At 67.8% G+C, this 10,211-nt stretch overlaps 2 protein-coding genes across 2 annotated transcripts; one reads left to right on the top strand and one right to left on the bottom strand.

Annotated features, from left to right (window-relative positions):
* Positions 1-149: 149 nt before the first annotated feature.
* POLR3D (RNA polymerase III subunit D) lies at positions 150-3,924 on the bottom strand. Its single transcript, XM_056321731.1, has 9 exons — positions 3,802-3,924; positions 2,702-2,879; positions 2,346-2,389; positions 2,049-2,194; positions 1,832-1,959; positions 1,579-1,750; positions 1,221-1,474; positions 970-1,122; positions 150-664 (listed from the first exon to the last, which is right to left on the bottom strand). Exons 2-9 carry the CDS (start codon positions 2,864-2,866, stop codon positions 542-544), a joined length of 1,185 nt encoding a protein of 394 aa, XP_056177706.1. The 5' UTR covers positions 2,867-2,879; positions 3,802-3,924; the 3' UTR covers positions 150-541.
* Positions 3,925-4,690: 766 nt separating this feature from the next.
* On the top strand, positions 4,691-9,395 carry PHYHIP (phytanoyl-CoA 2-hydroxylase interacting protein). Its single transcript, XM_056363082.1, has 5 exons — positions 4,691-4,881; positions 6,402-6,585; positions 7,340-7,514; positions 7,711-7,828; positions 7,958-9,395. The coding sequence occupies exons 2-5, from the start codon at positions 6,421-6,423 to the stop codon at positions 8,490-8,492; spliced, it is 993 nt and encodes a 330-aa protein (XP_056219057.1). The 5' UTR covers positions 4,691-4,881; positions 6,402-6,420; the 3' UTR covers positions 8,493-9,395.
* The last annotated feature ends 816 nt before the right edge of the window (positions 9,396-10,211 follow it).

Raw genomic sequence — 10,211 nt, forward strand, 5'->3', positions numbered from 1 at the left:
GCCCCCCTGGCTCTCCCCAGGGAGTGGTGGGAGATTAAGTGTCTAAGGACACGGTGCCACATGCCAGCACCGAGTTTGCCACACCAGCCTGGTGGCACCACAGAGGGGACAGAGCAGCCTCACATGGTGGATGGGGGGACACGCAGAAAAAAAAAAAAGATGTTTTTATTGTGCATTTCTCCCTGCAGGCGCGCGTCCTGCTCACCCCAGCGTGTGCGCGGCTGCCAGAGAGCCGAGGGGACACTGCGGCCGTGCACGCCCAGAACTCTGGGATGCAGGTAGCCACGGGCCCTGCCTGTCTTGCACCAGGGGGGAGGGTGCAGTGGGGCTGGGGGTCAGAGAAGGAGCCCCCAGCCCCAGTGCTGCCCCACCGCACGGCGGGGTGGGCAGTAGGAGCTGGCCCTGCACCCACGCCTGCAGAAGCCACCGCTGCGCATCCCTAAGGCTGAGAGGGCTGAGGGCAGAGCCGGGGGGGGGCTGTGGGCTCTCCGTGGGCTGTGGGCATGGGGCTGGGCCCCCCCACTGGCCCCCCCTCCACCGGCTACCGGTGCCGGTGCTCCAGCAGAGCCTCGAAGTCTGGGGAGCACACCAGCTTCTGCTTCACGTGGCCCAGAACGATCATCTCGCCGGTCCGGTTGTCCCCAATGCCGACGGACACCAGCTCCTTTTCCAGAGGGGAGAAACACCTGTGAGCAGCCCACTCCCACGGAAAACCCTTTAAATAGGGGGGGAGAAGGGCTGGGAGTCCCTGCCTGCTGCAGGGGTGGGGGGCTAAGCCTGGAGGAGATGTCCCCAGGGTGTGGGTAGCAGGGGGGCACAAGGGCAGGATCCTTCCCCACCGCTGTCAGAGGGATGGGCTGCCCGAGAACCAGCTCGCCACCCCACCAGCGACCCCCCCCAAGGGGCTATTTTGGGCTGCATCCCCCCCAGATTAGGTCCCCAGTGCTCCCCCTCCTCCCAGCCCCATACCTGTAAGAAGGAGCAGGGGGTCCCCATGGTCACATCCAGCGTCACCTTGCCCAGCACCAGCTGCACCTTCCCCGACTTGCGGATGAGCAGTTTCCCCACCTGCCCCTCGGGGAGGTCGGCCAGGGTGCAGGTGTTCTCCGCCTGCTTCGCCTCCTGCGAGGGACACCGCGGGATGAGGGGGGGGGCCACAGGCATCACCACGCAGCCCCCTGACCCCCGACTTCCCCCCCCCCCCCTCCCCCAGCCTTTACCTGGGTTTTCTCCTGCTTCACCACGACCACTTGGCCTTCTTCGTTTTGCAGCTCCGTCTTGATGGGTTTGGTGTCCTGGGTGGGGGGCTGGCCGGGCAGCGTGTCGGGCAGCTGGAGGAAAAGCAGCTCCTCCTCGGCCGACAGGGTCAGCTGCTGCAGCAGCTCGGCCACCGAGACGTCCCGGGGGAAACCGGGGGGGCCCTTGCTCTGCGTTGGCGTGGGTAGGGGGTCCTCATCGCACGGCTCTTCTTTCACTGGCACCACAGCGGGGAGAGGCGGCGGGTGGGCACGAGAAGGGGGGCAGCTCCCCCCCCACCCCCTCCCAACCCTTGTGCTGCCCCCCCCCACCCCAGCCCACCTTTCACCGCCGGGGGGTCCAGCTCCATCTTCTCATCCTTGGGGCCGGGCAGCCAGGGCTGGGGGTCCTCCTGCTCCGCCGCCTCCTCCTTGAAGAGCCAGCCCGAGTGGGCCAGCGGCAGCTGCACCGGCTTGTTACGGATGTCGTTCTTCAGCCCCGGATCGTCGAGGAACTGTGGGGGTGGGAGAGGGGACACTCAGCACCAGTGGCACCGAAGCTGCCACCCGCCACCCCCCTCCCCGGCTTCACTCACATCGTCCTTCTGCAGCATCCGCAGGATCTGCTTCGTCTCCTCGTCCGTCTCCCTCTTCTCCTTCTTGATGTTGATGATGTGGGAAGGGCCGAAGTCCGACATGTCCACCGTCTTGTCCCAGGAGCCGGCTGGGGAGGGGGGAGCAGCCCTGGGGTGAGCCCCCAGCCAGGTGGGACAGCCCCGAGACCCACCATGGGATGGGGGCAGCTCCCGTTACCTTTCTTCTTCATCATTTCAGCGGGGCCCTGCTCGAAGATGGAGTGGGACTGGATAACCTCGGGCCGGCCCCGGCCCCGGCTGTGCCCATCGCGCTGCCGCTCCCGCTCCTTCTTCTCCTTCTTGACAGAGACATCCTCCCTGGGCCTGATGGGGGGGGTGGGGGTGTGTGTGGGGTGGGGAGGAAGGGGGTCCATCACCCCCCAGCACTGGGTTCCCAGCTGGGGGGACGTTTCGCCCAGCGGTGTGGGCAAAAACCGCCTCCGCGCCCCAGGGAAACGCTTACGAGGCCACTTACTCTTCCTTGATCTTCCTGCTAATTATGTTGGGGGTGAAGGTTTTCTGCGAACGAGAGCAGAGGGACAAGTCGCTGCACGAGCCCAGATAAGCAACAGAAACCAAACCGGCCGCGGCGCTGGAGGCGGCGGCTGCGGACCTGCCTGCGTCCCGCATGGACCAGCACCCCATTCCCCACGCCCTGCACCCCAAAACCCCCCAGGCCGCCACCCCTGCCCCGCCCCCCCCCCCCCCTCCTCCTCACCGCCCGCCTGTGTTCTGGGGGTCTCCAAACACCCGCTCCCCAAGCAGTGGGGCAGGATGGAGGGTCACCCCGGGAGGGTTGGTCCCCCCCGCCCCCCTCCCCAAGGAACTCACCTTCTTGACGCCTCCCAGGGTGAGGTCGCGGGAGCGGATGGAGGGCAGGCGCCCGGGGGTGAGGGGGGGGGCGGGGGGGCGCCTGCCGAGCAGCCCCCGGGCCCCGGGGAGCGCCGGCCGCAGGCTGCCCGGGGAGCCACTGTCACCAGAGCCCCCCTCCGCCATCCTCGGCCTGGCCCTGCGGGGGGGGACGGTCAGGGGCACCCAGTGAGCAGCCTCCCCATGGGGCTCAGCCCCCCCCCCAAACCCACCCCCCCCACCCCCCCCGGTGCTCAGCTCCCCTGCACCCCCAGACCCCACTCACACCCCTCCCCAGGATTCTCACCCCACACACACCCCCAGACCCCACTCACACCCCTCCCCATAGGGCTCAGCCCCCCCAGACCCCACTCGCACCCCCTCCCCAGGGTTCTCACCCCCCACACACCCCCAGACCCCACTCACACCCCTCCCCACAGGGCTCAGCCCCCCCAGACCCCACTCGCACCCCCTCCCCAGGGTTCTCACCCCCCACACACCCCCAGACCCCACTCGCACCCCCTCCCATGGGGCTCAGCCCCCCTGCACCACCAGACCCCACTCGCACCCCTCCCCATAGGGCTCAGCCCCCCCAGACCCCACTCGCACCCCCTCCCCAGGGTTCTCACCCCCCACACACCCCCCAGACCCCACTCACACCCTTCCCCATTGGGCTCAGCCCCCCCAGACCCCACTCGCACCCCCTCCCCAGGGTTCTCACCCCCCACACACCCCCAGACCCCACTCACACCCCCTCCCCATAGGGCTCAGCCCCCCAGACCCCACTCGCACCCCCTCCCCACGGGGCTCAGCCCCCCTGCACCCCCAGACCCCACTCACACCCCCTCCCCAGGGTTCTCACCCCCCCACCCCCCCAGAACCCACTCGCACCCCCTCCCCATGGGGCTCACACCCCCCTGTCACCCCAGGCCCCCCTGCCTCCCCTCCCCAGGGTGCTCACCCCTCCTTCAACCCCTCCCCAGGGTGCTCACCCCTCCCGTACCCCCAGACCCCGCTCGCACCCCTTCCCCAGGGTGCTCGCCCCACCACCCCCCCCCCCCCCCCGCCACGCCGCCCCTCACCCTGCCCCGGTATCCCCGGGCTCGCCGCCGCACTGCGCATGCGTGCCGTGCGGCGCGGCCTTCCCCTAGGGACGCCGCAGCCGCCATCTTTGTTGAGGGTGCGCTGCCCCCGCCAGCGAGCCGCCCCCTTTGTGCCCGGCGCTGCCCCGCCCCTTGTGGGAGGCGGCGCCATCTTTGTGACGGGCAGTGCCCGGTTCCGGGGGCTGGGCACAGTGGGCGGTGAAGGGGACACGCACTGGGGAGCAGTGGGGGATCACCCCTTCAGCTGAGCCCCCCCCCCCCGGCTCCTTGGGGTGCAGCCACCCCTCCAGGGTCCCCTGCAGCGCGGGGGGACACCCAGCCAGGCTGCAGCCCCAGCGGGGAGCATGCGTGTGCACCCCACAGCCTGGGGCGTCCTGTGGGGCGATGAGTATTGTTGTGGTACTTCCCCCCCCCCCCCAAAAAAAAAAAAACCAAAAGCCTTGATCCCCCCCAAACAAGTGTGTCCCCCACATCACCAGCTGCAAACCCTCCCCAGGCTTTGCACCCAGGTTTCCCACGGGGGTCCCGCGTGGGTACCAGCATCCCACTGCAACCAGCGCATCCCAGCTTGCAGACTGGGGAGGGGGTCTCCCCAGGTCTAAAATGGGGTGCTCAGGCAAGGAGGTGCCCACCACCCCACCCACGAGCCGTACCCACAGCCACCCACTGCCTCCATCACCTGACGCCGAACACAACCCGCCACCCGATTGGCAGAGCGAAGAGGTGTTTTATTCCCCCCCCACCACCACCACCTCCTTCTCCAAGCGGCTTAGATATCAATTTTTCTTTTTTTTTTTTTTTTTTTTTTCCCCCCTCATTTTTTTTCCCTCCTCTGGAGGGTGTTTGCTATTTCCGAGCTGCCTGGGAGGATCCCAGTCACAGCAGCCGCAGGCAGCAGCGCGGCATCGCTGGGTACCACCGCACTCCCACCGGCATCCTCTGCCCTTCCCGCTCAACTCAGCCCCACCGGGGCTGCCTGCCCTGCCTTGCCTTGCCATCCCCTGCCCTGCCACCCCACCGGCATCCCACCGCCCCCCGGCAGCCCCCCGGCACGGCCAGGTAAGGGCCTCAGCGGCAAGCTGCTCCAAGCCTGCAACCTCCCCATGGCATCTGCTGAGCCCTGGCGGGGGTTGCTTGGGGGACATGGGGTGCATGGGGACATGGGGACATGCTGGGGGGGCATCACCAGCCAGCTGCAAAGCTCCTGGTGTAGGACAAGGCAGGGTGAGAGCTGCTGCGCCACTGCCGGGTATGGGAGTGGGGCAGCGGGCTGGCACGCTGTCCCCAAAGCAGTGACCTTCTGCTCAGCCCAAGGGTGGTGGTGGTGGGGTGACCCCCCAGCTGGTGGGGTGGCGGGTGTCCGGTGGCTGCCTGGCACTGGGGGAAGCTGGGGGTGCTGGCTGTGGGGGCAAGCGACTGCCCTGCTGCGGGATGCTGATGTGCGCTGCACCGGCACCCCTGGGTCTGCGCACACGGCGGGGGGAGCGTGCCCACGGGTGGGGTGGGGGTGCCATGGGTGCCATGGGTGCCAAGTGGTGTTTGCACCAGCACGGCGGCGGTGGTTGCCATGCCGTGTGGTTGTGGGGGATGCGGGTGAGCCCAGGCGTGGGTGGCCGTGGGCACCCGTGTGTGAGCCACCATGGGGGCGTGAGGGGTGGCGGGGGCAATGGCAGCCCCACGGTGCCACAGCTTGGGTGGGCGCCCGCTGCAGCGCTGCCCGTCAAGCCCTGGGGTCCTGCAGCAAGCTGCAGGGTGGGGGGCACTCACACTCTCTCCCCCCTCCAGCCTCCTCACCGTGTCCCCCAGCTCCTGCGCCATGGTGCCACCGATGGCATCCACCGTGCCCATGCATCCCCCAGCCCGGGGTGCAAAGCCCAGCCTGGGGGTGCAGGGGGGTGAGCACCTTGGGGAGGGGGTGTGAGTGGGGTGAGCACCTTGGGGAGGTGGTGTGAGTGTTTCCTGGGGGTGTGAGTGGGGTGAGCCCCCTGGGGAAGGGGGTGTGAGCATGTCCTGGGGGTGTGAGTGGGGTGAGCACCCTGGGGAGGCGGTGTGAGTGTGTCCTGTGGGTGTGAGTGGGGTGAGGACCCTGGGGAAGGGGGTGTGAGCGGGTCCTGGGGGTGCAGGGGGCAAGCGCAGCCCCAGCTGCAGGGAAACTGAGGCACGGGGCGGCTGCGGGCCAGGGCAAAGGCAGATCCAGCTTTTCCAGTGCCAGCCGCCTGCATGCAACCCTCCCCTCTCCCAGCACTCCCTCCGCTCCCCTTGTTTTTCTTTCCCCACCCGGTATTGAGCAAACCCCGAAACACCCGCTGGCGACGAGCCGGGGCCCCACGGCATCCCGGGGGAGCGGCCGGGGCCCCTGCTCAGCCCGATCGGGCTTGTTCCCTCTATCCCGCTGCCTGCTCCTGCTTGCGTTGCCTATTCCTGGCTGCCGGCCGCTTTTCCCACCCCGGTGCCATCTGCTCCGCCACGGGGCCCCCAGCGCGGGCGGCCTGGCAGCTGCCACCGTGGGCAGCGGGCACCCCCGCCGTGCTCAGCACCCCCACCGTGCTCAGCATCCCCCCGCCACGCTCTGCCCGCAGGAGCTCAGCCCCTCTGGCCATGGAGCTGCTTTCCACCCCCAAAAATATCGAGATCAACAACATCACCTGCGATTCTTTCCGCATCTCCTGGGCCATGGAGAAGGGGGACCTGGAGAGGGTCACCCACTACTTCATCGACCTCAACAAGAAGGAGAACAAGAACTCCAACAAGTTCAAGCATCGGGTGAGCCTGGGGGGTGGCAGGGTGAGGGGCAGGGGGATGCAGGACCCCCAGCCTGGGGAGAGCAGAGGGGGGGTTGAGGGGGGAAACACGGTTCTAGCCCGCTCCCACGCTGATTTGGGGTCAGATCACCCACTGGACATGGCTGGTGGAGGGGACTGGGATGGGGACTGAGGTGTGACGGACCCCCCCCGAGCCGCCGCTGGGGAGCTGAGCTGCAAACAGCTCCCACTCCCCCTCCCCCTGGAAGCGAGTCACTAATTCAGGACGGTTTTAGCAGCGCGGTTGCCAGGGTGATGGTATTTAATGTTTAACATTTTTTTTTTCTCCTCCCCAATAATAAGGGGGGTGGGATTTTTTAATTTTTTTTTTTCCCCTGTGTCTCCCGACTTCAGCATCCACTGTTGCCACAGAAACGGCTCTGCACTGCAGTGCTGCTCGGTGGCCTACTGACACCCCGAGATGCTGCTGGCAGCCAGGGGTCCCCGAGACCCCCCGGGGGGCACCCTGTGCCCCCATCCCAGCTGTGGCTTTGCTGGGAGGTGTTTGGGGCAGGGGCTGGGGCCGGAGCAGGGTGGGCAGCAGGGGGTACGGCAGCAGGATGCTTTGGGGGTGTCTCGGTGCTGGGCACCCCAGTGGAGGCACTGGTGCGGGTATTTTGCAGCGTGTGTGGTACCCAGCAGCATCCCCTCAGCATCGGGCAGGGATGCGGGGTTGGGGGGGTGGCGTCCTGCCTGACCCTCGTCCCTTGGCGCAGGATGTCCCCACCAAGCTGGTGGCCAAGGCGGTGCCGCTGCCCATGACGGTGCGGGGCCACTGGTTCCTGAGCCCCCGCACCGAGTACAGCGTGGCGGTGCAGACGGCCGTCAAGCAAAGCGATGGCGAGTACCTGGTGTCCGGCTGGAGCGAGACGGTGGAGTTTTGCACCGGGGGTGAGCGTGGTGGGGGCGGCTGGGAACCGGGAACCGGGAAGAGGACGGGGGCGATGCTGTGAGCTTGCGCAAGCCGGGCTGGTTGGAGCGGCAGCTGATGAGTGGGAGGCGGGAGGTGTGGGGAGCAGGAGCTGCGGGCAGGGATGGGCTGCCAGGGGGGATGGAGACTCCCTGATGGCCTTGTCCCCGTCCCCAGACTATGCCAAGGAGCACCTGGCCCAGCTGCAGGAGAAAGCCGAGCTGATCGCCGGTCGCATGCTGCGCTTCTCCGTCTTCTACCGCAACCAGCACAAGGAGTATTTCCAGCACGTCAGGTACCCCCGTCCCTGCTCCCTGCACAGGGCCACCTGCTCCTCGCTGGGTCCACGTCCCCTGACCCTGCCTGTGTGTGTGTGTCCCCCCTGTGTGTCCCTCCTCCTCCTCGCCCCGGTCCCCGCACGCAGGATGCACTGTGGGAACGTGATGAAGCCGTCGTTGAAGGACAACAGCGGCAGCCACGGTTCGCCCACCAGCGGCATGCTGCACGGCATCTTCTTCAGCTGCAACACCGAATTCAACACCGGGCAGCCCCCCCAGGACTCGCCCTACGGTCGTTACCGTTTCCAGATCCCGGCTCAACGTCTCTTCAACCCCAACACCAACCTCTACTTCGCGGACTTCTACTGCATGTACACCGCCTACCACTACGTCGTCCTGGTCCTGGCACCCAAGGGTTCCTCAGGAGACATCTTCTGCCGGGAGCGTCTACCCCAACTGGACATTTCCTCCAACAAGTTCCTGACGTGCTGCGTGGAGGAGGGTGAGCTGGTGTACCGCCATGCCCAGGACAGCATCCTGGAGGTCATATACACCGAGCCGGTGGACCTCAGCCTTGGCGTGCTGGGGGAGATCAGCGGGCACCAGCTGATGAGCCTCTCCACCGCCAACGCCAAAAAGGACCCCAGCTGCAAGACGTGCAACATCAGTGTGGGGCGTTAAGGCTGGGATGCGGGCAGGGATGGGGAGGGGGACAGGTGCCCGCCACGGGGGCTTCTCCCACGGACGCTGCTGGGTGGAGGAGCCGGATGGGTGTGGGGGACCCGGCCGGTGTAAATAGCGACGTTGCCTGTGCCCCTGCCCGCTCGAGGAAGGAGCCGGCGGGATGCTCGCCCAGCACGGAGGCAGAGCCCATGCCGCTCTGCGCCCCGAGGGGGGAGACCCTCCTCTCCTGGACTGGTTGACCAGCATCATCCTCGCTGGCGTGAGCCCCGTGCTCTGCCCTGTGCTACGCAGCCGCTGCGGGACCCCCTTCCTCTCCGGCATCCCCCCGCATCCCCTGGCCCCCTGCTCCAGGGCTCGCCCCCCTGCCCAGTGATGCAGCACTCGGGGAGCCCTGGCCCTGCCAACTGGGGCTGGGGCTCCCCAGCCACCCCAGGGGGTTCAGTGAAGAGGCTGGAAGCACCCCCCCCCGGTTTTGAACTGCTCCCGGGGATGGAGGGGTGCTTGGGCAGGGACCCCCGCTCCCGCTGGCACCGCTTGGGGGCTGCAGTCGTGGTGCACGTGTCCGCAGTGGTGTGGGGGACGTCGTGGCGTGTCCCCCATGTCGTGCAGCGCTGTGTTTGCTCTCTGCTCTAGCCGTCGCTGTGCCGCCCAAACCCCCGGCCCCGCGGCCCAGCGGGCAGCCAGAGGAGCTGGGGTTGGGGGGAACAGAGCTGACCCCCCCCCTACCCCGTGTCTCCCCTCCGTCGCCCCCCGCATGAGCCGTCGGCAGCATGGTGCTTGCGTGCCGGCCCCCGCGGGCTGCCCGCTCCCCGTCTCTGTGTATGCGATGCACGCTGTAACGGTAGAAGAGAACAACCTCCCCGTCCCCGAGCATCCCTGTGCTGTGCTGGCGGTGTGTCAATAAACTGTGTGCGGTCGCCACCGGCCGTGTCACGCGCCTCTGTCCCCCCCCCCCGGGACCTGGGGAAGTGGCTCCGGACCCCGGTTCAGCTCAAGGAAGGGGGGGGACAGGGCTGGGATGGGGGGACAGGGTGGCACGGAGGGGTGCTGTGGCAGCGAGGCCACAGCCACAGCCACCCTCCTGCACTGGGACACCCACCAAAGCCTGGGTTCGGCACACCCTCGCCCATCACCGAGGCTGCAGACCCTTCTGGATGGAAAACCCTGGTGCCCATCACCATCCCGTCTGGGCACAGCCCCTGCCAGGGCATCCAAACTCCCCCTGGGCAACGCTTTCCACACCGACCCCATTGCACATCCTCAGCATCCCGCTGTGGACGGGGAGCGGAGCATCCCCAGTGCCCCAGGCGGGCCACCAGAACACCAGATGACAGAGGGGATGCAAAACCGTGTCCCCAAGCGGCAGCACAGCAGTGCCGAGGCATGAGGGAGCATGGGGTGGACGGGGGGGCCCACGCCGCAGCCCACCAGCCATCTGCCGCTGGCTTGCTGTGGGTGCAGGGGGACAGCACGGTGTGGGGACGCGGGGGCAACACATGGCACCCACCCCCCCGTGCTGGGAAGGTGATGTGACGGGGCTGGGATGCTCTTCCAGCTGGGGTCCGGTGCAAAACGAAGGTGTGGGGGCAGCACCTACCTGCCCAGCTGCCCAGAGTCCTGGGGGGAGCAGGCAGCTCCCTGCAGCGACAGAGCTCAGCACCCGGCACCCAGCACCCAGCACGGGACCCACTGCCCAGCCGTGCCGCCTGCCTTGGG

The sequence above is a fragment of the Falco biarmicus genome, chromosome 18 (assembly GCF_023638135.1).
Source record: "Falco biarmicus isolate bFalBia1 chromosome 18, bFalBia1.pri, whole genome shotgun sequence".
Taxonomy (NCBI): Eukaryota; Metazoa; Chordata; class Aves; order Falconiformes; family Falconidae; genus Falco; species Falco biarmicus.

Coding starts and splice junctions, on each gene's coding strand:
- POLR3D (XM_056321731.1), bottom strand. CDS start 2,866: ATGGCGGAGGGGGGCTCTGGTGACAGTGGCTCCCCGGGCAGCCTGCGG. Junction 2,195..2,345: donor AGCAGGAAGATCAAGGAAGA/GTAAGTGGCCTC, acceptor CCCCCCCATCAG/GCCCAGGGAGGATGTCTCTG. Junction 1,123..1,220: donor TGAAGCAGGAGAAAACCCAG/GTAAAGGCTGGG, acceptor TGTCCCTCGCAG/GAGGCGAAGCAGGCGGAGAA.
- PHYHIP (XM_056363082.1), top strand. CDS start 6,421: ATGGAGCTGCTTTCCACCCCCAAAAATATCGAGATCAACAACATCACC. Junction 7,515..7,710: donor GGTGGAGTTTTGCACCGGGG/GTGAGCGTGGTG, acceptor CCCCGTCCCCAG/ACTATGCCAAGGAGCACCTG. Junction 7,829..7,957: donor GAGTATTTCCAGCACGTCAG/GTACCCCCGTCC, acceptor CCCCGCACGCAG/GATGCACTGTGGGAACGTGA.